Source organism: Thunnus maccoyii, chromosome 21, assembly GCF_910596095.1.
Source record: "Thunnus maccoyii chromosome 21, fThuMac1.1, whole genome shotgun sequence".
Classification (NCBI taxonomy): Eukaryota; Metazoa; Chordata; class Actinopteri; order Scombriformes; family Scombridae; genus Thunnus; species Thunnus maccoyii.
In genome coordinates this window covers 8698898-8723093 of record NC_056553.1, presented here as the reverse complement: position 1 = coordinate 8723093, position 24196 = coordinate 8698898, and the positions used below count along the sequence as shown (strand labels likewise).

The 24196-nt window shown below is 42.5% G+C and overlaps 1 protein-coding gene across 1 annotated transcript in view; it reads left to right on the top strand.

Annotated features, from left to right (window-relative positions):
- Window positions 1–24196, top strand: part of gli3 (GLI family zinc finger 3) — a 59962-nt gene that overhangs the window by 16697 nt on the left and 19069 nt on the right. Inside the window, exons 3-4 of the mRNA XM_042400032.1 lie at window positions 17922–18127; window positions 21346–21507. Of these exons, the coding sequence (XP_042255966.1) occupies window positions 17922–18127; window positions 21346–21507 (368 nt within the window). The remainder of the gene's footprint in view (window positions 1–17921; window positions 18128–21345; window positions 21508–24196) is intronic.

Sequence of the window (24196 nt, the reverse complement as noted above, 5' to 3'; positions counted from 1 at the left end):
AACCATCCCGCCCCATCCAATCACATCCATGCACAGGCAAATACGAAGTAAGGTAAAAACATGGCGTCATGCCTCATAAAAGAGTTGTAAGTATTTATAAGCAGGTGAACTCTTATTACAGTTGTCTTGTATTTCCCTGGAGTGCTTCTAGCAGAGCTGACCAGGTCAGCAGAGAACTTCAAAGTCTTCCCTCAGCTCACCACTCACATACATTCGTGCACACGGTGCTCTTTTTTTTTTCCCCTCACTCTTTTTAGAAACACTTTTTCCTCCCTTTCTGTCTCTTTTACTCTCTCCATCATTTGTATTCTTTGCGTCCAAACAGTGAGCACCACAAGGAGATGCTTCATCGTCCTTGCGCTGCTTGTTTTCTACCAGCAGACACGAAGGAAGCAATCACTGCGCGACGAGGACAAATTGGATGGGGCAGCTACTTGGGCCGCATTATGTTTGATATTCTTCATCATTATCAACTCCCCCCTTTCTCCTCCTCAGGAGTCATATCTCTCCCTTGCTGATGTGCCACTAAGCGTAATGAATTTTTTATGTCACCCTCCGCCTCCCCACCTCCGGCCCACCCCACCTCTCAACCCCTCGTCTCCTGCTCAGGGGGCTGCAGCATAGAAAAAAAAAAAAAAAAAGGAGGGAGAGAGGCGAGGAAATAAAAAAGGGAGGTGATTGATGCCCTGTGTCACTGCAAACAAAATGGCAAATATAATTTAGCATTTAGCTTATGCGGAGATAATGGGGTGAACATGCGCTGGCAACATAGGCTTGAACAAACAGCCTTGCTTGTTATCCGTCAGGAGCGCTTTGGTACGATCTGGAGCACAGTTTGGGGGTGGGGGTAGAGGGGGGGGGCGGGGTGAGGAGGGGTGGAGGGACTACACAGGGACAGGGAATTGAATTAAGGGGGAGAAGTTATGCAGCGCCGGTGTCTTCAGTCACTCTGTCCGGACAGGAGTTATCTGTGCGCTTGGTTTGCTGTCACCACAGACACGGCCGTGCTCTGCTATGCTACTTATGGTCTATTTATCCAAGCCATTAAGCATAGAGCTGTTTAATATGACACGCTATGCTGAGGGAAACTATTTGTCATTATTATAAGACAGCTGCTTAGCGGCCAGCCTTATTTAAATCAAGTATGCGAACTCACTGTCATACTCGCTATCTGTGAATTTACGTGGGTTTCATGCAGAAATGATCTCAACTACTTTTGAGTCTTTGCACAGGGAAGCAGCAATATTGCCTGCTTGATTAAAAAAGCAGCAGTGAATTCCTCAGTGAGTAGAGGCACTCATCAGTTGCGGTATTACAGCTGGGTCCAACCACCTGATGGCAAATTGGAGTTAATTATACTTCCAGGTTCAGCTTTGTGCAAGTTTTAGCTGTGGCTAAACTTTACGACCAGGAGACTGCAGCCGAAAAAATAAACCTCTCTGAGGATTTAAAAAGCGATGCATTCTGCTCGGTAATGTTGCTTGTAGCCGGCTCGAGCAAATAGAGGCAGTCAACGTATAGCTGTCGCTTCAGGGAAATGGAGGACAGGAGGCGGCTTATGGAGAAATATTGAATTGTTTTAAGACAAGTTCTCCTCGGTGAGCAGAATTAATCGTTATTAGCCCTCTCAAAGATATGCCTAAGTACACAGGGACTATTATTGCAGTACTTCCCCATGCAGCCTCTCATTACGGCCTGTAATTACAGTTGGGTTGGCCCTGCGGCAGTTCCATCAATCCAGCCAGCTTCCCCCGCCACGCACACGAGCCAGCCACCACTGGGCATCCGTGGCCGGAGAAAAACACCACGAAAAGCCCAGCAGCTTGTTTCCTCTCTGCCACAATGACACATCCACCATCCATACGTGGCAAATGAACAGAATCATATCCTATTACTGTGAGGGGCCTAATTGAAACATGTTTATTTATGGCCCCCGTTTTTAGACGAGGAGCAGGCGTTAACAGCGCAGCTAACGGGCTCCAGCGATATGAGGCGGTGGAATTAAATTAAAAGCTCATAAAATGAAATATGCTCTGTATTAGCTGTTTGACACTTAATTTGCCTTCAAATGAGCAGAGGAAATCACAAATTAACTGTCCTTTGTTTTTTTTTCCTCTTTACCTCACCTCCCCTATTAGGCAAGGGAGAGCGCAATTACAGACAGAGGCTAATCGTTTAGTTTATGAATTCTTGTGGGGAAGGTACCAATGTGCCATTCAATATTAAAGCCTCAGGGTCAGAAGGGGGAGTGGAGGCTTGCTTTACTGAGGAACTCGTATATTCACATGAAAGAACAGCACTTTACAAGAGTTTCAGTGGTTTGAACTGAAACCAATGCCAACTAACAACAAGCTTCTCAGCTTCTATGACTTTCCAACTTCAGCAAAACCTCAATGTCCTTCACTAAACCAGGACCAGAGATTTGTCTTTTTGGGCACTGAGGTTGGTGCTTTTTCTTCTGTATACTGTACCTCTGCTCTGGAAACAGCTGACCTCCAGCCTCACCAAAGAGAGAATTATCCCTTCCTGCTTCAAAGAAGATGCTTCCTACTTAAATAAACACATTGATCGGTGAAGAGCAGGCTCTCCGTGGGAGCTCTGGTCCCCTCTGCCACCACCATTGTGTGGGACTGGCTTAATAGGAGTTTGGGGGGAGGTTGGGGCCAAGAGAAGAGACCGCTCCTTTCATTCCAGCTTTATTGCCTGACCACGGTACACAGCAAAACAAAACAGCCCTCTCATGCGGCTCAGCGCCGGCTCACGGTCACCCGGAGACCACTCAGAACAAACAGAGGTATTCGTCACAAGTCAATTATCAGCATCAGAGTTTACTCTGGAGTCCCAGGCCCTCGTGCTGTGAATGGGGCCACTAAAACAACAAAACATTCTTATGGGATAAGCAATTGACTCACAACCTTTTGCGCAGTTACCGTATGTGGATTTAGGAAAGAATTAGTCAAAATGACAGAGTCAATTAAAGAGTTTGTAAAGTTGTAAAGCAAAAACAATGTCCTGATCTCGGATCTTTGCTTTCTCTGTGTTTGACTGTGTGTTTATGATGGAATATCTGTACAATATGTGCAACACGAAATGTTTTAGAAAATACATGAATGCCTAAAATTACATAAAGCCACAAAATGAACATTTAAATCACATAGAAACTAAAGTAAAACATAAACTTACATTCACAATTCCTTCTCTACTTTTCATATTCCAACAAAACACACATATAAAAAGCTTAAATATTATATATATATATATATATATATATATATATATATATATATATATATATATGAGGAAACCTCTTAATACAAAACATGATCAGTTTGTCATTACTGTGTTAATGGTATTTTGATATATTTAAAAATATACAATCTAAGGCTCAAAGATGCCAAAAAAGTTTTGTATAAAAGAAAAGTGAATGTCTCAGTTTGACTCATGAATAAAGTCATGGACTGTATTTTCTGTCAGTGAGGAGGTAGAGTGCAGGTGTGAGCTGTGCGGGTGTGTTTCCGTGTTCCCAGCCTGTGTGGTTATTTCATTCAGGAGTGTGTTTGTTCAGCTGCGGGCCCCGGCCTGACTGGAAGGTATTCTGGCAGTACCAGGGGAGAGCTGCACCATGTCTCTGTCATTGCTGCATAAGCACCAGCTTTGAAATGATAGTTAATAGCGACCAGGAAGGAGTTAATTGACTTCAAGGCTGTGTGAGCTGTTGCTTCAGAAGCGTTGTTTTATCTAAAGAGTGCAACGTGGTACCAAAACCGACTGAATCACCTTTTTAACCTCAAAATACCTCATGAGCCAGTTAATTCTTCATTCCAATTTTAGTTTCTGTTGGCAGGATTCTCACAAATTTCTTACAGTTTCCCTGCATTAACTCTCACACGCTTCCTCTCGCTGTCCTCTGCCTTTGGCAGATAGAGGATGTTTTTTTTTTTTTTCGTTTTTTTTTAAAGATGTGTGCCGTGTTGTTTTTGTTATTTACATAAAATGTTGTCAGAGCGCCCAATCTGGGCATAGAGGAGCGGCGTGGTGCTTAGCATAAAGACCACGGTCTTATCTCAACACCTCCTTCCAGATGGGACGAGGCCGAGCATTGCAATACACACACACACAAACACAGACATACACACACACACACATACTGGTAAACAATGGAAAGACAAAAGGGCCTAGTGTAGTTTATGTAGGAGAGGAAAATGTTTGTGGAGCGTACTGATTCATCAGTAGTTGTTTATGGTGTGATTTGCTGTGTCAAGGCCTCATTTAATAGTTGATTTGATCAGTTTTAAGCCATATGTCATCACATTTTTTTATCAATATTGTTTGCATTTCATTAAAAATAAAACACAGTAGTTAGAATTTGTAACTATATATATTTTTTGAGATATGACAGCAACATATTTTCTTTTCTTTTTAGTAAAATGACTAAAAAATCATAGCCAGTTTGAGTATTTGCCATTAATATTCACATTTGAATATTGTCTAGACTAAAACAGAATGTGAAGTGGAGCCATAAATTACATTAAGAATTAATGATTATTTCACATTGCATCTGATAATCTCTGTCCAGATATGGCTGCTGTCACTGAAAAGCAGCAGGGAAAGACGAAGGCCACTTTTTCATCTTCCTCTCTAACTGTCCAAAACCCGTTCTGTGTGACTTCATAGGTCACCCCTCTCTGGTGCAGTCAGTGGTTACCCCTCCATCCCCCCCCCCCCCCCCCCCCCCCCTGCCGTCTCTCACCCCTCCCGCTCCTCCACCTCCTCCCTCTTTAATACTTTCTCTATGGAGTAAGTCGGGGGGACAGGCGGTCACGCAGTAGCTGGCTTCATGATTAATGGTGTTTATTCTTGACAGAAGGCTCCTTTATTTATCTGCATTGCAGTTTCACTGATACTATCAGTCACCTGAATGAAAAATATTCAGTCATACCAATTTTGCAGTATAATTGAGTAGAGTCACTTCCTTTCAGTTTTTTCCCCCCTCGCTCTCCTCTCCCACTCTATCTGGCAGCCTTATCATCGCCACAGTAATTTTCGCACTGCGTTGTTTGATATGGAGAGGCTGGCTTTAGCCGCATTTGACATAAAGCCTCTTCAATTTTCACTGGAGGAAAAAAAAAAAAAGGGAAGAAAGAAAGTTATGCACCACTCTGTGAAAATGTGCAAGGAGGGGAAAGTATCTTTCTCTTTTTTTTTTTTTTTTCTGAGGCAATTTCAGGATTTAGAGAGAAAAGGAGATAAATGCCTAAGCAGAAATGTGGGCAGATTGAAGTTACAGTATATCTATTTTTTTTGTAATACACCAGTTTCAGAACCCTAAATGGGCAGTGTAGTCTTTTTTTTTTTTTTTTTTCTTATTCAGCCTGTGCACAGGACCGTGATATTTTGAAGGCACCTGTGTATTTTGAGAGTGATGGATCCAGCAGGTTGGGAGAAAAAAAAAAAAAGAAAAAAGAAAAAACGAGTTTGGCACAGCAGATATTTGACAAGGCCTGTAAAGGTTTAAGGGTTGAGTCATTACCTGTGGAGATCTGTTAAGACATGTTCCAAAACTCTACTTACCAGGCTAGGATTACCTACGCTGAGGCTGCTCCCGCCGCTGTGTGTATATTTGTATTTCTCCCTAGTTATTAAATATCACATGCATTTTTTATGGAGGGGTTTTTTTTTCTGCTCCTTGCTAAATGGTTTTTGACTGAGTATGTCTTAAAGGCAAATGGTAATCTCAACTAAAGAAAAGAATTCATAGTATTTCTAATCTACAAATTATTCAGTACAAAATCAAATCCTGTCTGATTATTTATTCAACAAATATTTCCTGTTCTTTGTAATTTCTGCTGTTGAAATAGGTGGAATTTAATTTTAGGGTCCATTGAAAATATCTTACATTTCGATAAAAGAGGAATACATTAATCTCCAATACAAGGCCGGTGAATTTGCACATGTAACACATTAGTGGATTTGATTTTCTATACACAAGTCATTTGCCCCCTCTTCATGTTTGAGATCTCAATTTGTAGCTCTCCCATGGAGCACAATGGAATACCAGGTCTGAGGGGAAGAGATAACAGGCAGGTGCCAACAGCTCTGCGCTAATGTGTGTGTGTGTGTGTGTGTTTGTGTGTGTATATGTGTTGTGAAAGCACGGATGCACACACACACACACATTTTCAATATTTTCTTGTCAGTGTTAAGAGTGTCAGTTGCAATCTTAGCACATTGTGATTTGTTTTTCCTATATTTATTTATATTTCTTTTAAAATACAGTATGAATCAAGCAAAATTCAATTCAAATAGATTTATTTGCTATCAGGCTCTTACATGTCACACTACGTATTTCATCTAAGGCATTTAATAATGTATTATTTGCAGAATAAGGCTTTTATTTAAACATTTAAGTAATTACAAGCTGCTGCATTTAAATATTATTTTCACTATAGATTAATTTGATGATTATATCCCAGATTAATCATTTTGTCTATAAAATGTCAGCAGTGTATAGTGAAAAATTCCCATCACTATTTAACCAGAGGTATCATATTCATATATAGCTTTTTAAAAAATCCAACCATCAGTAAAAACCTCAAATAGTCAGTTTATAATGATATATGAAACAGAGAATGTTTGGTTTTAGCTCAAAAAAATGACATCGAACAATTAATCAATTATCAAAACAGATGCAGATTAATTTCCTGGTGATCGACTTAATCGACTAATTGTTTCAGCTGTGATCACAAATATGAACTGCAACACTCGAGCAGCTGTAAAAATAGTGACACCGCATTAATAAAGAGCACATAAGTAAGAGACTACAGTTTCTAGTGGCTTTGATGATAACTTATTTGATGGGTGTGGCAAACTGTCACTTTTATGAGCCGTGCCGGTTCTTAATTGGCTTTGTAAAGGACCCTCCTCTCATTGGTGGGGAGCTATTATAGAACAGCAGTGACTGTCAAGGTATTACCCAGCGCTGGCAGCCCGCCGCCTCACATCGTCTTCACCACCTCAGGCAGCCGCTGTTCTTATGAAGGCTTCTCATCACAAATAGTAGTTAGAAGAGCTTCCTTTTTAAAAATGTCAGTTAAAGGGATAGTTCACATTATTTGAAGTAGGGTGTGTATAAGATACTTATCCATAGTCACTGTATTACCTGCAGTAGATGTCAGTCGGCACACCCCTGGTGCCGCAACAGCACTTTCTGACCCAAACAGCTGATCTACAACGTAACACAGCGTGCAGCATGCGTAGGGATATGGAAGTTCTACTGTTGAGATAATATAGTTCCTAAGGAAAAGGCTGTCTGATGGCAAGGTAAATATAGCGTACACTTAAACTGATATGGATTTTTTTAGGTTTGTCTTTACGGTACGGACCGCCATCTACTGCAGTGTCTCATACAACCCTATTTTTTAAAAAAAATCTGAACTATCTCTTTAAAATGCCTAGTCTGCAATTAGAGAAAATGCTGTTTTTAGGAAGGAAATATTTTTGTACAATTCTCAGTTTTTAGTTCAAATATGTCATGCTGGAACAGAAGAAATTAAGAGTCACTTTTCACCATTTTTGACTCAGCCTTGTGCCCTACAGACGTCATGCTGTAGCAGTGTAGAAATGTGGAATTTCCATTACTCTGATCTCTGGGCTCTGGGCTCCAGACCCTGCGATCCCACTCTGGGGGCCAGTTACATCAAGTAACAAGACCAGGGGAACAGGATCATAAATCCTCTCCAACTCTCCTCATTTTCCATCCTCCCTCTGTCCCTCCCTTTCCTCCCTCTCTCGCCTTCACTTCCATCTCTTTCATGTCCATCTCTTACTGCGTTCGGTAAATGATTCGGGCAACCTAAATGCAACAATTTAAAACATTACCACATGTTGGTTTTAAAATGCCTTTAGTCTGGTTAAGGTTCTGCTAAAGACCATTGACAGTTTTAATGTCTTTTCTCCCTGTTTCTGTTTATCTCCTACATCACAGAAAATTTCACTCCTTTTACACCCTCTCCTCACCAATGAAAATTAATTCATATCACATAAAGCGATTCTTTTCTCTCAGCCCTTCGTTATCTCCCTTATCAGATGTGGCGTCCATTACATCTGAAAGCGTGATAAAGAATGGTTTCATAATGTCGTTTGGGATGAGCCAAAAAGAAGCCCTTCACTGCTTTTGTCTCCCATGATACCTCACTTTTTTTTTTTTTTGAGAGGGAGTCAGCTTGTGAAGATTTTTTTTTGTTTTTTTCTCCCCCGTGAGCATTCAGCGGGAGCTGCACAAATATGCGCAGTCATGCACGCAGCTGCAGGATGACCGCACTATTCTTATGAATGTCCACTATTTCTTTGACCTTTTTTTTTTTTTTTTTTACCAAATTTGGGATTAGAGTTTATTTAAATGGTTTAAATAAAGCTGGGAAACTTTTTGTTTTTGTTCCTTAGAACCAAAATAATAATAAAAAAATTCCCAAAGCAGGCGTATTAGGAGTTCCTCCCATTCATATCAGTTTTTTTTTTTCACTTATATTGCAGGTTTGTGAAACATCCTCCTCTGGGTATATCCAAAATTTCCACCAGTCTGTCTTTAAGCCTCCCAAAGCTTCATCAAGCCTGAGCTTGGCACCACCACGCACTCAGCCCCTTCATGATTAAATATCAAGGAACTCCACTTGACATTTTATTAGTCCAACAAGATGGATGAAATGGCCAGAATAAAGTAGGCTGTGTCTGTTCACTTTCCCACCAGCGCTTGCCTTTCTTCTGTCCGGCTTTCCCTTCCCTCCTCTACAAGAAGTATGTATTAGGAAAACGTGATGGATTTCATTCTGCAAAGGAGATTTTCAGCGCAGAGAAGGAAACATATATTTTTGTGTCTTGTACCTGATGCTCCTGTTCCCCTTCCCTCTGTGTCTCTCGCTCCCTCCCCTCCTTTTTCCTCCCGACCCCCCCCCTTTTTTTTTTTTTCTCTGTTGTTCTACCTCAGATCTCTGTCTGAAGGATTAACCATCTCCAGCAGTGTGTCTCTGCTGTCTTGTAGCGCTGTGTATTGTTTGTGATTTGCTCAGGCCCATCCGTGCGGCTGCTCATTTCAGCAGCCCAGTGTGACGTGGTGAATTGAGGGGGGATCATGCGGAGCCGTCTCACGGATCCACGCCGCTCCTCGCAGCCCTGGGCCACACTCATTCTCCTCACCTCCCCTCACCTGAGATGGGCTGCAGACGCGCACGCTCATTACCTGACTTGTCGGGTAGCGAAGGCGATGGGGTGTGGAACCTGAACCCTGTTTGGCTGCAGGCGTCAGCTGAGTTTCTGTGTAAAGGCGTCAGGGCCATCGAGACACTACTTGAGAGGAAAAGGAAAGATAGATGTGCTTCCTTCCTGTTTTCAGAAGTTTAACACTTCAACACCCAGGAGTTCTCTCCTGTCTCCTCTCTAGCCCGAGGCATGCTAGGAGAACTCAAAACACTGACTGAGAGCAGGACTACTTCCACCTGTGCTAACTCTCCTGATGTTTAAAAAAAAAAAAAACAACAAAAAAACTGCAATCAAGTAATTTGCAGCGAGCAGAGATGAAGGTGAAATGTTCCATGCACATTGCTCTATTTGCAAAAGGGAAAAATCAAGCATGAGAGAGGACCAAAGAGGAAAAAAAAAGCAACAAGAAAATATTTTTTGGTCTCATGTTTGTTCCCTGATTCCAGCCCCCTTGAAATTACAGGAAAAAAGGCAGGCTCATTTTGTGTAATTTCACTTTCATGTTTTCATTTTCTTGCTATACACTCTGTTGATTCGTTTTGGTAGACATTCTTATCTCGATGGCTTAAATTACATTTAATTGCAGTGTGGAAAAATGGTTTTTGAAACAGCCTGCAAAAACAAAACAACAAACCCTGCTGCGTGGCAAAGCAGAACATAAACTTCTCGAGACGGCGATTGTGTTCGCTTGTAATTCGGAACCTGCACGACGAGTGGTGAGAAGATATGATTCTGTCCTTTTTTTGATAAACCGTAATCCTCTGGCTTTGTCGAAGTGCAAGGAGCGCAGAGGAGCCCTCATCTAAAACAAGACACATTTTTTCATGTGTGACACACCTTCGACGGGTTCATGACTCCTCTGGAGTTCACACACACACACACACACACACACACACACACACACACACAGCGGTTATAACCACAGCCTCTGACACCTGGACCCGTGTGTTATGACTTGAGCCTGTCACACTCACTGACTCCTGTTGATAAACATATGTTATCACTCCAGTAGCATGGAAGTGATACGTGCCTACAGGGATGTACTGTACATCTCTGTGGCAGGACAAGTGTGTGCTCTCTTTGCTGCTTATATGTAGACAATGTGAGACACACAGGGGGAGGAGACGGAGAGACTGAAGGAGAGTGCTTGGGTATTCAACTGGACAGCGAGTGTGTGTGTTTGTGAACTGACTGTGCAGTGTATGGGAATGTCTGGCACGCCTCCAGAGGTATCCCACAGATAGGGAATCCTGCTTGATGTGACCATGAATAGAAAGCCTTCCCCACCCCCTGAACCCACCCAGCCCTTTGATGTCAGGGGGTCACACAGAGCCCTCGCAGCTCCGGGGGGACATAGTTACTCCCAACGCCTGGCAACCTCCACATGCCCTGCCAGGCCCGCTGTCTGCTCTGCCCAGCCAGGAGAAAAGCTTAAAGCAGAAACTGCTGCTGATCTGCAAGGAGGAAATTCAGATTACATGGACTGTATAACTGTCGATGCTCGTAGACGAGGCCAAAGTACAAGTTCTTGGCCTCAGTTTAGTCACTCAAATTGACTAATCGAGTTCTAAAAATCACATAATGTTCGTTTCATATAAGAGGGCCGCAGCCAGACGACGATTAGAGATTAGATCTCTGCGACATCCGTTCTGTTAATGCAACCTTAACGAAACCCGCTGAGAATTATTATCTGACTCTATGGTTTTAGCATCTTTCAGCTCGTTGTTTTTGCTTTTATAACGTTACTGTTTTGGCTTATTCTCACTGCTCCCATTAGCGTTGTTTCCACACACAACAGGCAGGTGTTTTCAGAATGTTTCCAGCACCAAACGGCAAACAGTCAAAGTTAGCGACTAGCTGGGTGAACATAGCGGAGCATTTAGCAGCGAAAGATATTTTTCTGAAGAGATGTTGAAGACCAAAACAGAGCTAAAAGGAGAGTGAATACTGGACTAACATGACCAGAAACATTCATGTTGATGTTACTCTTCGTCCACTGGATGTGTAAATAGTTTCGCCATATCAACTTAAAATATGATAATATGTTCATGACTTGTTTCTGCTTCCCCAAGTGGCAAAAAAAAACCTTTGTCATTGCATTTCAGCCATCTCTCTGATTGGTTAATTAATGCCTCAGTGCTGATCACACAGTATAGAAGCAGTCATTGAGATACTGTATTTGTCAGTTTTGTCTACATTTATTGACCTTTTCGTATTATCTACACTCAAAAATGAACTTTTAAGCTCAAATTTGAATGGATGAAAGTTCATAACAGTGCTGAGGATAATGGAAAGTCTGAACATCTAGAGTGTCATGTGAACTGAGCGAACTCCAGCTGCTGTTGAAGACCAACTAATATGGTCCTGGAACAAGTGAGTAGGTGGCCCTTTAGTTAAGATTGATTTGTCTACTGAGTATAAGGGAACTGCAATTGATCATACCTGCCAAGGGACCAACCTAATGGTAATTTTGGCACTGTTAGGCGAGTGATTTGATCCTATCAACTCCGTCAGTGACACAACTTGTATTGTGTGATCAGCTGTATGGGAAAAACAAAAAAACAATCAAACAAAGAGTCGAAGGCTAAAGAAAGTTGGTTTCTTAACATAGCCTGGCAAGCAGACATACGTCAGTCATGTCTCTGAAAGATTTATGACGTGACAATCATATGTCAGCATTTTTGGAAATCTTTATTCGCCATCTGCATCGTGCCACGATACCATCATATCAAACGTGTCCGCTTTGGAGTGTTTTTGAAAAGCTTGGTTTTGGGGTAGGAATTGCGTGGAAAAAAGATGTATTTTTAAATGTATCCACTTTAGTGGGGATGTCAATTCTTTATTTGCTGAACCAGCCAGATCCAGAAACCAATGCGTTGACTAAAGGTACATTAGATCTAAAAATAAAACTGAGTTAAATTTAAGCTGCTCTGTAATATCCATGACTAATGTGGAAAATGAAGTCATCGGAATGTGCTTCAGTGGCAGAGCCTAATGAAGACTTTCCCATCTATTCATTAAGCACCCACAATATATCCACCTTCTTCTGTTTGTGTCTGTCTTCCAGTCTATGTCTGTCTTCTCTCTCTCCCCTTGTCTCGGCTCCCTTTTCTCTCTCCTTGGGTCTCAGCTGGCTCTGTTCCTGTGGCCCTTTGATCTCAGTGAAAGGGTTTGGAGCTTTAAAGTGCTTCTGTTTCCGCTGTCAGGAGCCCCTCTCTTCCTCCTCTCTGGTTTAGGCTTTCAGAGCGGTGGCAGCCTTGCGCTGTAGCTGGGTGGGTTAGGAGGTTGGGGGGTTGGTGGGTGAATGGGGGGGTGGGTGGGTGGGGGGACAGGTTTCTATGAGGTGGTGAGATTGAGGTGAGGTTAAGGGGGGGATGGGCGTGTGATGCTGTCAGCCTCGGTCAGGAGAGGACCTGACACCTGACTGATTCCCGTTCCCTCCAAAAACCCCCAGTTCCCAACTCACTCAGCCCCTTGTGGCCACAGGCGTAATTTGTCAAGAGGAGACACTGGTACACCTGGGTTTGACTTAAACCCTCGTATTTTTATTCTACCTCTTCTTACTGTATATTTCATATATATGAAAACACCTTCTTCAAAGTGTTGAACATCCCTCCAGTACATTGCATTAACATATTGTGCAACTTGGCTGCTATAGCATTATTTTGTCAACTCCTATTAAGAAAAAAAAAGTGTAACTTGGCTTTTGCCATAATACAAAGTGATGTTATTCAGTGAAGTGCTTTGGTAGCCAATCAAATATGTGCAAATGCACATCGAGTACTGTATTTCTACTGTTTACCTAGCAATTGTTGCAATGCAAAAAAAACCAAAAAAACATTGATAATTTCAAGGGTAGTAAAATCCTTCATCATAATATTTATAATAATAATAATTATAAACTAATGTGCAGTGTTTTGCTAAGCCACCATAATGGTGTATCTATTGGACTCTCTGTACTATATTTAATTGTCTCACCAGTGCCTGAAGCACTTCCATAAACACAGCCCCATGCATTTTTTTTTTTTAAATGCAATTATTTTAAGTGCTGTTTTTGGTCTGAATGTGCGCTTACTTTGATAAGGATTTGTTCTGCAAGTCATGCAGGTCCCCGTACCTCTTCAAACCCACTGAATATGTGCCACGTAGGCATACATTTAGTACAGTCATACTATGTTAGCTAACACTAGGCTACATACATTTAACTGCCTGCTCATTATTTTCACTTACAGTCAATGTAAAACAAACCAAAACACAACACAGCAAATAACCACCTGTATCAAGTCAAGGTAACTTGGAACGTATAATTAACCAACACAAATGCAATGTTTGTAGCATTGAATCGTATCCATAGCAACAAGTGTCATAGTGGTGAAGTAGGCGGTTGTGAAGGGTGCTTTTGACCTATATATACTATTTGAATATCAGTTATATAAATAAATAAAATAAATGAGACCATGATATTTTTTTTTTTCTAAAATTAAGACCATATTTTCATTTCTGTTGCTGGTTTGCAAATCCAATTTAGTTAAGAGGATAAATATGTTGGAAGTGTTTCCATTGAACTTTCATTATAATTTGCTGTGGTAACTTTTAATGGCCGTTGCTCAAAAGTCTCAATATTAATTTTGTAAAGATTTATCAAGATTAAATATGATGCACTGTACTGTTTGTGAAATATAAGGACTGGGTTTAATCTAACATCTGTTGGAGTTGGTACATATTGTGACTCAGCTTTTTTTAATTTCATTTTAACTCTCCTCTTTGGACTCCAGCAGCTACACAGTTCTTGGATTATTGGATTTGGACTCTCCTATTTCCAGAACACTTCTGTGAAGTGCACATCAAGAAATTTTCATTTTATTTCATGCGCAACCATTTCATGCCCGAGCTATAAGTATTTTGCAAAGCACAGTTTCCTGTTTTAGCTGACCGCTGTGTCACTACCATCAGGTCTAACTGCTGCACCACAATGATACCTTCTGTGCTTCGGTGAAGTCATCAACCGTTCACCGCAACTGTGTGTTTCAACTGCAGCGCTGACCAAAAAACTTATTAGTGTTGATATAACCTTGTTCCAAGCAAAGATTCAAGGCCTGTTTACATGAACACACACCCCTCCATGAAACCTCAAAACCTTATGGGGGCATATTTACATTTGGCAAGTACATATTCATCCAGTGAAATAAGACGACAGTTAAAAATCCACAGACTGCCCCGTGTAAACATGCAATGTCTTAAAGAGGCGCTGGCTGGTTTAAGTCTGGCCACGTGAAAGGAAATGGCTTCCATATGTCAGGAGCTCAATCTTTCCTTGTGCCCTGTTTGCAGGATGTCTTCTTTTGAGGGTTCATACAAATTATAAACCTACGAAGGGAAAGTAGAGGAACGGAGGAAAAAGGTTTTTTCTGTGGTAAGAAGTAGCCTGCAAAACCCTGCGGTAGAGCTTTGATGTAAATCTTAAATCAGGTGTAACTAAGACGCTACTTCTCTGGCGCACACCTACGCTCGCACACAGGGCGAACATTCATGCGCACACACACACACACATACTGCACGTTGTCAGATTACTTCCTTTCGTCATGTTGATTAATGCATACTGGCAGATGCTAAGGCGATCACGGCCCTGCAGAGAGCGGCTGAACGCCCAGGATCGGCCGTTCCCTTGCTCTTTCTCTCACACATACAGACACACCGCACTCCTCCAAACCATCCATCTCTCTCCTGTCCTCCTCAAATCCCCTCACACCTGGCTCTGCGCCCCTTGAGACCTCTTTTTCTCTCCTCCTCCTTTTACTCCCCCTGTTCCCTAACTCTTCTCTGTCCGCCCTTCCCTCCCAATTCATAGTCCATATCTTCACACGCTCCCTCCTTTTCCACCTCCCGACTACTGTTCGTGCCCTAACTGTTCCCACCTTCTCGGCAGCCCTCCCTCATTTCCTCTCTCCTCTCTCCGCACCTTCCTCCTCTCCCTCTCTTTCTCTCTTCAAATGTTTCCCTCACCTTTCAGCGGGCTAAATTCTCCCTCTTTCTCATGCCACCACCCTGACCATCCCTTTTTTCTTTCTTCCTCTCTCAGTACTCCCGGCCTGCCAGTAGGACTCCGTTCTTATTCGCTTAGTTAATTGGAAAAACAAGGCAAGCAGAGGCATTTAGCCAGGGTCAGTGTAGGGAGACGCAGCCAACGCATGACAGGGTTAATCAGTGTCATGGCAGCCAGAGTGGGTGTCTGGCTCTCCTCAAACAGGCATGTGGAGGGCCAGACGAGGGAAAAAAAAGTCATTACATTTTTCTACCTTTCCTCCTGGGTCCTTATTTCTATATCTAAAATGTCTGAAACGTCATATGCAGCCATTTCAGGCACACAGGAATATTTGTCCCTTATATCGTGCAGTGGAATGCACTCTTTAACCCTCCTCTAGAGTTTTAAATGTAAGTTGCATTCGATGAGATAGATTTCATGTGCAGGATATGGTTAAATGTTTCTGTTTCTGTTTCTCCGTCTCCTCTGTTCTGTTTTCTGTCGTCATAAGTGACAGAGAGTCTCCCTCTTCACTTGCGTGTGCTCCTTTGTGCAGGAGTGTGTACGTGTGTGTGTGTGAGATGCTTGGTCAACCATGTGACATCAAAGTGAGCGTCACTCTGCAGCTGTGTTGTGATCGGTGCAAATGAGGCATGTAATGGTGGCGTGTGGGCACATGACTTGCTTATCATAAACACACACTCTCTCTCCCTCTCTCTCTCTCTCTCTGTCTCTCTCTCTCTTTCTCACACACACACACACACACACACCTGTTTTTGAAGTGCACAGTTGCCCTCAGCATGGCCTGCTTGGTGTGGAGGAAGTAAAACATTTCTCATGAATTGTTTGACAGGAGACGTGCAGAAATGCACGAATCGAATGGAGGTGGGAAGAAAAAACATTCCATGACCATTGTGTTTTCGGTGTCAGATACAATCCCTAAATCTGTCACCTTCGCGCACTTTTAACAGCGAGGATTCCTCTGAGATTCCTCTTGGCCTTTTCTCATACACCTGCCTCAGCATCACTGAGACATGTTGTCACACACTCGACGCAGTGAAAGCCTTGAAAATGGTCCCAGAGCCCCTTTTTGGGCTAATTACAGAAAGGCTCCTGAAGACTAAAGTTTGTGTGTGTGAATGCCTGTGTACACATATGTCCTCGAGTGTGTGTTGTTTCCGCTCCTCGGTGCTCATTATTGGCCCTGGCCTGAGCTCTTTCATTAGGGGGGCTGTGAAGTGGAGGGACGGCGGGGCCGGTAGGGGATCAGGGGACGGGGCGGAGGTCGTAATTGGGCTGTTCCGCTCCCCTGGCCTTCCTCAAGGTCACTGTGAGACAAACTCTGGGCCAGGTCTCTCACTCTTTCCTCCCCTTTTCTCCCAGCTTTTCCCACCCTTTTCCTCCATCTCACCTCCCTCTTGAAAAACCTCCACTTTTTCTCTCCCTCCCTCCTTTTCGCTCATCCTCTCCTTCTCCTGGGGTCTTTTGTCACAGTAGACTGGTCCACCGGGGAGCGGCAGAGAAGTGGAGGGGCTAATTCAGTCTAATCTCTTAGCCTGTTAATGTCTGGCTGATATGTGGATTTCTCCACATCCTCAGGGGAAGGCCTTTGTGGTGAAGGCCATCATTATGAAGTTTCCTAGCCCTCCTAGCCAATTATAAGAAGGGAGACAAATTAGTTCATCTCAAACTTGGCTCTTAAGAAGTTTTCCTGATTGTTCTCAACTTTATTTCACATCTCAGGCCAGAGAGACAGTTCACAGGAAAGGTTTTTGATAAAGAAAATAGCCCGATTGTGTTCATATTTCCTATTTTAAGGACGATCGTGAATTTTCTCTGAGACTCAATGGTGGATTTTCACACAGCGTTGTAGCCACCATGTGCAATTCTGTACACAGTTTCAACTCAAAGCCAAGTTTGAAGCCATCTGAGTAAAGTGGTGTAGCGTTGCTTGTCTGGTGCTGGTCAGCGGTGAGCTCGGTCTAACATTTCCCTCTGATTAAGATGCAGTGGTGAAAGCTGCCTTTGATCTGAGGAAATGTCTGCGTAGGGAGCAGTTGGAATGCAGCGCTCTCCTCTCTGCCTTGCAGATGGAGGGAGAGAGATAGTGTCACAGTCCATTTGTCTGGCCTTGCCACCGCCAGTCCACCCACGGTAGCAGAATCTGTTTGTTCAGAGCCAGCCAGGCCTAATGAAACGAGCGTGTTGTTGCTTTTACATGTGTAAATGTGCGGATTCGAGTGGCTTATTGATGTTTTATCTTTTGTTTATATCATGTCGGTCACAAAAGAGCTGAATCAGTGCATAATTCAAGATGTTACTTAATTAGTCTGATTCCTGTTAGCACATTTCAAAACGTCCAGCTCATTCGTGAGATGTCGGTTACGATCTAACTATCCTCTTATGAGAATTATCTATCGCAGGAATGTTTACACTAGCTTCAACTTTCATTAAACTTCACTCAAACTTTCAACTGAAAATGAGTGTTCCTGTGATTACTGTCTAAAAATCACTCAAATTAGCATCACTGTTTACAGCACTTACACACATTTTCCTCAGTAAGTGCTCTAAGTTTTGAAGCACATTCAAAACATGTACTCACTTCCTTTCTATATTTCCTTTTTCTCTGTGTTTTTTTCTGCAGGCCTCCTGCGCTGGCGGGCAGTCCAGCTTTCTCCGACATCTCCCTCATCCGGATCTCGCCCCAGCGGAACCCCTCCGTGGGGGCGGAGTCGCCCTTTCACCCCTCGCACCCCTACATCAACCCATACATGGACTACATCCGTTCACTTCACAGCAGCCCCTCCATCTCCGTTCTGTCAGCCACCCGGGGCCTCAGCCCTGCAGATGGTGAATAAAGTGAAACATACACCGACGCACACAAAGCTCAACGCATATACACACACACTCAGGGGCGCAGATGCACACTCAGCACGCACATGCACATCTGCACACAACCCCAGCGGAGCAGAAATAGACGATAAGGACTCAGTAGACCCTTAAAAATAATTGTTGAAATTGATTAGTAAGGTTCGATTGATAGTAGGAGGGAACTCGATTCTCTGGATCAGTTTAATTCCTGTTTGAGATCAGAGGAGGTCAGGTGAGAGGCAACCAGATCCATCTCTATTAAGACTCAGGGGTTGGTGAGATGTTATCTGAGGGAGGGAGTGTGTGGATTGCAGTATTATGAGTGTGGCGTGATCCGTGTGGGTGGGGGCGCAGGTTGGAGAGAGGCTAATCCTTTTGATCTGTGAGTCATGTCAGAGACCTCTGGAGGATGCATCAGTGAGCGGCAGGGTCACGTACAGTTACACTGTGCACACCGGGGGAGGGTCGGATTCAAGTTCAGGGTTGGGGTGTGTGTGTGTGTGTGTGTGTGTGAGGGGGGGTGGGGGGTGGGGGTTATTGTGTTCTACAGGAGGGAGCATTTGTTTCCTGCGATCTCAAGATGGATGTGGACTGGGAAATCAATTACAGTGGACACCAGAACCACTCAAATTAAAAAGATTAAAAAAAAAAAACAACCCAAAACAATACAAAATAATAATAAAATCCAGAAGGAAGAACTCCAGCTTTAAAATAAATATGCTAAAAGCTACGCTAAAAGCAGCTTAGTGTTGTTTTGATGATGATTTTAGTATTTAATAGTGCTGAAACAAGAGGCTCATTAACTGATTTGACAGAAAATGAATCAACAACAACTTTGATCATTTTGAAGACTAATTAAGTCATATATACTAATTTTTTGTTCATAGATTAATGTCCAGAATAATAACTCTATAATAAAAAAAATCCTTAGTTGCAGACTTAGTTTTTTAAGATGATGCAAAGGTGTCTTGTACCATCCAGAGGTAAAAAAAAAAGAGTCAGAGATAAAACTGCTGTAAATTTTCCACCATTAAAAATAAGCTGATCAAAGAGCTTATTTGCCAGAAATCTATCTTCACCTTGAAGGTCTTGAAATGGCCCGATGACCTATTCCGGCACTCATGTCCTCAGCCATCAACCTTTTGGCACTTCAGCAGCAGAGACCCACTTTAACTCCCCATCTTGTGTTGAAGTGTATTTCTGAAACGGCAGATAGCTGGGGCATTTCCTCCACACCAGCACACTCAACTCCATTTCACCCAGGTCTGTTAAAAGCTGTATCTATGTGAAAACTACGAGTCTGTGCTCGCAGCCTCACTCAACCCCTCTCGTGCACTCTACTCTTTCTGCGAACAGGAAGTGTATACTCGAGCTGAAACTCTCTACCCGCCAATTTTCCATTACCACAACATAATGTGCACCAGTCTCAGCTTGCTTTAAATCAAAATAGTTTCTCCAACCTACCACGCGATCCTCTTTCAATTCATAAGGCTGTGAATTGTGAATGAGCCACCTAATTACTCCTTTAATCAATCTGGTGATTAATTAACCCATCAGCTTTTGTGTTGTTAGTATATCACCACGCTTACAGGGAGCCTCCTACTTCAATATGCAAAGATTTTTTCTTCTACCAAAAAGTACATTTGAATAATGATGAATTAATTAACAGAATCTAATGGAGATTTAAAGTGGGTGGGATTTAGTGCCACCCTCTTGCTGCCACACATTTGCTTTCACATCTTTTTTTTTTTTTTTTTTTTTTTGCTCCTCCCTCACAATATTTCTCTCTTTTCCGTGTGAGTTCAGAGGTAGGCTTGCCCCTGATCCTATTGTTGTGCTGAAGGAGCACCCGGTGGCTCACCAAGTCCTGAGGCACGTCTCTCCCTTCTCCATGTCGAGTGCCACACTGACAGCCTTCCCCCACTCCCCCCTTTTTTGCCCCCAGGATCGCACTCTGATGCCAGCATTTCTGATTTAGAAATTCTGCAAAGCCCTTTTCTGTGCGTGGATACTGAATGGGCCACATTATGGTTGAATGCAAAAGCAAAGCTAAGGCGGAACAGTGGAGACAATTAAGAAACTCCCCCTTTCCACTGAAGACATAATACCCAGATCGAATTAATTTAGAATTTTTTCTTACATTCATTCAACCAATCATGGATGCATATTGCAGGCATACAGGCCAGCCTTAAGAGGAAATCTCCTCATACAGTGTTTCTTTATTTATTTCTTCAATTGGGGAAAAAAGAGCAGCAGCACTCTGTGGGTCTGAACCGATTCCATATTTGCATCCAAAACCACAGTGTTAGTCTTTTCCCTCTCTCTTTCTTAGAATATTTGCATAAGGAAGCCCACCGCCAGATGTTTATTTTTAGGCTACGGTTCAAGGACTTACAGCACTCTATAACTAAGGGAATGACTTGGAAAAGAGAGGCATTTAGAAAAAGAGAGAGAAAGTAAAGTGGAGGCAGAAATCGTTTGCTGTATCTTTATGCATGCAGATCTATCTGGGCAGATTTAGGCCTTTTGTTTTCCTATAAGGGAACAGAGTCGAGGAGCAGGTTGCATATCTGCAGACTGCAGCCCTGATGTGTACGACGCACAAGCACCATCTCTGGCATAAGATGTGTCAGCCCACATACTCTTACCACACACACACACACACACACACACACATATATGTACTTGTGCACTCTCTCCAAGTGATCAAGGAACAGAAAGAAGAGGAGAAAAGGCTTTTTAAGAATTGTATTGTAAGACGATCAGTTATGCTGTGCTCGGCATGAATGCATCAATCAAACACTAATGCACACTCACTGTAATCTCTGAGCAAGCATCCCGTAATCCCCAGTGAGACTCTCTACTTCAGGTGACGCTCCCTGTGCAGCTGTTTTGCTTAACTTGATGGTGTTGCTAATGTGCTCATTACTGTTCTGCTGAGCTGATTATCATCTAATGTAAATGAACACAAGTTTATAACGCAGTGCAGGTGCTTTCCCTGTCATGTTTTTCTCACTACCTAATTCTTTTTTTCTTCCCCTTTATGTTCTATCTGTTCTTACCTTCTCTTCTGCAAATATTATCTCTCTACCCACATCTTTTTTTTTGAAAATGTCCTTCTCTACATCGTCTTCATCTCCTCACTCTTTGGTTTCTTTGTTTCCTCTTTGCTGACCGGACTGTCTCTCCCGCTCCAGCTCCTCACACAGGTCTGACCACAGCTGAGTACTACCACCAAATGGCTCTGCTGGCGGGCCACCGGAGCCCGTACACGGCCGACCTGCTCCCCTCTGTGGCGTCCACGGCCGGCGCCAGCAGTGCTAGCGCTCTGCACATGGAGTATCTGCAGGCGATGGAAAGTAAGTCTGCATCGATCTCACGCATGACTCATGAACCTCTCAGAAGGTGTAGCGACACAACCCACGATCATATTACTATTATGACATGAGATCCAAAACTGATCTTTCAACACTTTACCTTGGTGATACTAACACATCGACCAAGTTGAATGAATATAATATATCATTCGGCTTTGCATATAGTCGCCGTGCTGTGAAAACCATGTATCTCCTAGATGTTTTCAGCTTTGTGACCGTGCATTTTTCAGATTATCCAATAGGTCTTTAATTTATTTATTTTAAGAAGTAGGATACATTTCTCAAACTCTACAGCAACATGTAAATGAATGTTTTTATCTATGCCATTAAGTGTGGAAACGTGTAGGTGTCGATGTTAAAACATAGATAAATATGGTTGAAACATTTTTACACACATCCAGGCTACATATAACTACTATATATTTTAGTATGTAGAAGGTCCTGACTACACATTGAAATGATGTTTTTTAGGTAACCTAGACATCCAAAAAACTTTCACCAAAAATGAGCCCTGGTTGAAAGACGCTTACCAAATCCACGCCTACTGGGATTGCACTTCAAAGTATTATTAGTGCACACATGCATATTAAAGCATGGGTGGCCCCAGTGGGAATTCAACCCTTAAACTGCACTTTCATAACACACCTAGCTTGTCCTATATATAGATCAAGCTACAGCTCAACCGCAGCGAGGAGAGACCTGCAACTTCACTGTGACATGATTTAAATGAGCCATTGTCTTAATGTGTTGGTCTCAGGACTGTGTGCAGAGGACTTATGCTAATGAGTTATTTTAAAGTGTAAATAGGAAATTAAACGCACACTGAATCTTAGAAAGGTCGGACAGCCTCACCCCGCTCCCTTTGATGAGAATGTATTTAGTCAGGCAGACGCCGCTTTCATGGAAATCCGGGGTGAAGTTCCCCGTATTCCTCAGAACAAACTAATTAAAACTAGCCAAACTTGTGCGGGTATCAGAAAATTAATTGCTATTAAGTGGGAATTGGAATGTCCCACCATTCATCACTGGAGAAATCCTTTCTTCTTTGTCACTTTTTAAGATTAATAGACCGAAACAAAACAAATAGGGCCAAATTTAAGTGGAGATGCAGTGCTCTTCACTTAAAAATCGCCTGTGATCATTGCTGGTAATAACTCATCATGTTTCAACAATGTGTGTTCCAACGCCTGAAAAATTAACACTTTAAAGCTTTGTTGGATTTGAGAAAAAAAAAAAAAAAAAAAAAAACATACAAAGAGCAGAGTCTATCAAGAGGCTTCCACTGATAATCTGGGCTACCATGTTACTGCGGCTATTTTAGTCTATTTCACATCAGTGTAATTACCTTCAGCGAGAGCTGTGCTAATGAAACAATGGGCCTGTCCTGCCTATTTGCGCTTTAATGGGCTATTGTCTACGTTCTTACTGCCTAATTAGTGCCAAGGCTCTCATAGATCACTAAAGTCTGTATTTGTGGTCTTTATTAGATCATTTCTGTGCTATATTTCCTGTATTAAGATGTTTTTCTTATTAATGGGCTCACTTTTAGTCACATTTAAGCATTTTGAACACATTTTGTATAACAATCCAATTAATTGTAATTATTAATTATACTTTATGAACTGTAATTTTAGTAGACAGAGAGTAATTTTATCTATACAAATGTTGAGACAAGTCTTTGTGTTGAAAGGTAATTAAAATGTTATGTTAAGAAACAGGATTATTGCTATTTTTCATGTCCAGAAGTGTCTTTACTTATCTCCTAAATCAACTATTCTGTTACACAAAAAAATTCTGGTCAGCCTATTTACACTAGAGGCCTCCCCTGTGACAGCGTCCCTCTGAGGTGGCCCCCAGGTGTGACGACGAATGTTCAACCCCAGTTTTGGAACCAGCTTTTATTTCCAACGCCGTCAGTCCGGCCTGCCTGAACCCTCCCTGGCCGTGAGAATTAATGACGCGGCACGTAACCAGCCGTCCCGTCCATAAATCAAGAGGAAATTAGAGGGACAGTCCTGCTACGAGCCAGGACGCTCCTCTCTCTGTCTCCCCGGTTGGCCGATTTATCATTTGGGCTGCGCATTAATAAACACCAATCCCATGAGGCTTTGTAGTGGTGGGACGCCGGCCCTCTCCTCAGCAGTACCCCTCTTCTCCTAATTCACCACAAGTGGAGGCTGTCCCTCACACTCATGTGGATTCGACTTGTTAAAAAAGTGTCAGGTGTGTCAGATTTTGGATGTAGAAGGTTTTATTTTGCTCAATCCAGGAGGATAAAGGACAATTTTTTTTGCAAAGGGATTAGACATATGATTCAAGCTGAATGAAACGGTGAAGCAGACATGTCAAGGAACGTCACATGACAGTGGACTGAATTGTATTTAGTGATTGTGTACGCTCAGGGATTTGTATGTGTGTACACCCTCCTCACGAAGACATGAAGAAAAAAAAAGGACAGATTTTCCATACAATGACAATGTAAAGGGGGTGTTGCTCTCCATACAGCTTCATGCTGTAGTCGAAACTCAGGCCTACGTATGCCAGAACACCACCGCTGCTGCCACAGAGGCACACACACACACATTCACATCCACACACTCTGATTACCATGTGAATGGAGCGTTCTGTAATCGTTGGATGTGTCAAACGAGAGATGGAGCATTTACGTTTG